This window comes from Limulus polyphemus, unplaced genomic scaffold (genome assembly GCF_000517525.1).
Source record: "Limulus polyphemus unplaced genomic scaffold, Limulus_polyphemus-2.1.2 Scaffold4690, whole genome shotgun sequence".
In the NCBI taxonomy this organism is placed as follows: domain Eukaryota; kingdom Metazoa; phylum Arthropoda; class Merostomata; order Xiphosura; family Limulidae; genus Limulus; species Limulus polyphemus.
Genome location: NW_013670300.1, coordinates 79,121 through 81,014, shown reverse-complemented (window position 1 = coordinate 81,014; position 1,894 = coordinate 79,121). Strand labels below are relative to the sequence as shown.

The 1,894-nt window shown below is 37.3% G+C and overlaps 1 protein-coding gene across 2 annotated transcripts in view; it reads right to left on the bottom strand.

Moving 5' to 3' along the window:
* Nucleotides 1–361: 361 nt before the first annotated feature.
* Nucleotides 362–1,894, bottom strand: part of LOC106471546 (transferrin-like) — a 15,799-nt gene continuing 14,266 nt past the window's right edge. The window contains exon 5 of one of the 2 annotated variants that reach the window (XM_013932149.2): nucleotides 362–841. In XM_013932149.2, the coding sequence (XP_013787603.2) occupies nucleotides 546–841 (296 nt within the window). In that variant the 3' untranslated portion in view covers nucleotides 362–545. The remainder of the gene's footprint in view (nucleotides 842–1,894) is intronic. The other variant, XM_022400161.1, reaches the window with a different exon arrangement.

The window sequence follows — 1,894 nt, the reverse complement described above, 5'->3', positions numbered from 1 at the left end:
GCCTGATTGATCAGAGGTACTGATAGTGACTCTTGTGAATAGGTGTGCCTGATTGATCAGAGGTACTGATAGTGACTCTTGTGAATAGGTGTGCCTGATTGATCAGAGGTACTGATAGTTATTCCAATAATCATATGTGTTTGTTTCAGAGCACGTCAAGTAGTAATTTTTCATCACAATCATACTTCGCAACGATGATTCCCTAAAGCCTAAATGTTACACATATAGGTTTAAGAATAACAGTGGTATAAAATATGACATAAACGAATATAAAACATGTGAAAATTGTAATACATATATATACATATCTATACAACAAAAAATATTGCAACATGCAACACTGACACTAATTTTCTTTTATTTTCTAATATTCGAGGCTGCTTTTCAGGTCCTCAGTTTTCATATTGTAGCGCTAACATTAATTATTGAGATCAATAATCTAAGAATAATTTAATAATATGATTGATTTATAAAATCTAATCAGTTTAACTTTTGACGCTATTTCGATGTATACTGGTATACAGCGACTACTGTTTGATCTTTATTTACTCACTAGATACATTCCGTCCGATAAATGCATTAGAGGGAATCTCCGCCCAATAACATGGTCTGGAGCTTCTAACCGAAACTCTACTCAAGTCGTTCACACATAAATATTCATACTGACTCTCGTGTCCTCGTCGTGCATAGAAGAAGTCTCTTGCTATCTGTACAGTTGAGAAGGCAATGTCACCTTTACCGTCGAGCAGGCAGTACAGAGCACCTTCTTCTCCAGCGTATATTTGATCTGTAGTACAAGAACTGTTGTGGCACGAGGAACATAAGCGGCGATGAGTGTTTTCTAAAAGCACAGAGAAACACTGAACACACTTCAAGGAACAAGCTACATCATCAAGATGTTACACTAGATATAAAAAAAAAAACTATAGCGTATTTATGTCGGACAAACTGGGGTATTTAAACTTGTTACTTCAGAGAAAAACAGTCGTTATTACTGACGATTCAGATCACTTTCACCTTCACTAAATATAAATATATTTTTCTTATTATAATTGGTTCAGTACTGTACCTTATGTTTTTCACAGTGGTGCAGTAACAAAATGCTTTGTAGTTTACAGAAATTAAATTTTACATTTTACTGAAGATAAATCATCATCTCAGTATCAGCAACTCGTCGGCAAATTCATCTTCAATACAGTATTATAGTATTTTCAAGTAGATAAAAAAGTTGTGAACTCTAGTTTGTTGATACTTTCCGTTTGCTCCCCCTCCCCAGTGGCACAGTGGTATGTCTGCCGACTTATAACGCTAGAATCCGGGTTTCGATACCCGTGGTGGGCAGAGCACAAATAGCCCATTGTGTTGCTTTGTGCTTAACTTCAAACAAACAAATAAAACTTTCCATTCGTGACCAGTCTGAGATTGGACTTAATTACCAGACTTGTTTGTTTGTTTCACCTGAACGAAAAGTTATACACACAATGGACGAAACGGCCAGATCAGATACCTTTATGGTTCAAGCATAGCCATCACTAATTATGGACAGCTGACAAGAGGAAAGGTAACCAGTTGGCATCACCCGCCGCCTAAAGTGGCTACTCATAACCGAATAGCAGGATTGACTGTAACTTATATAATTTATCCACAGATGAAAGTGCGAAACGTTTTTGGCAATATCACGTCTCTAAACCTCGTATCAACAGTCAGATATACGTACCACCAGGCCATGCTCGGGGCCCAATATTTCTGTATTGTTTGTTTGTTTGTTCTAAAGCACAAAATGGGCTATATATGTGCTGTGCTAACCACAAATATCGAAAGCCGGTCTATAGCGATGTGAATCCCCAGACTTACCACTCAGTTACGTGGGGGGGGGGGGATAAAAATTTATAAC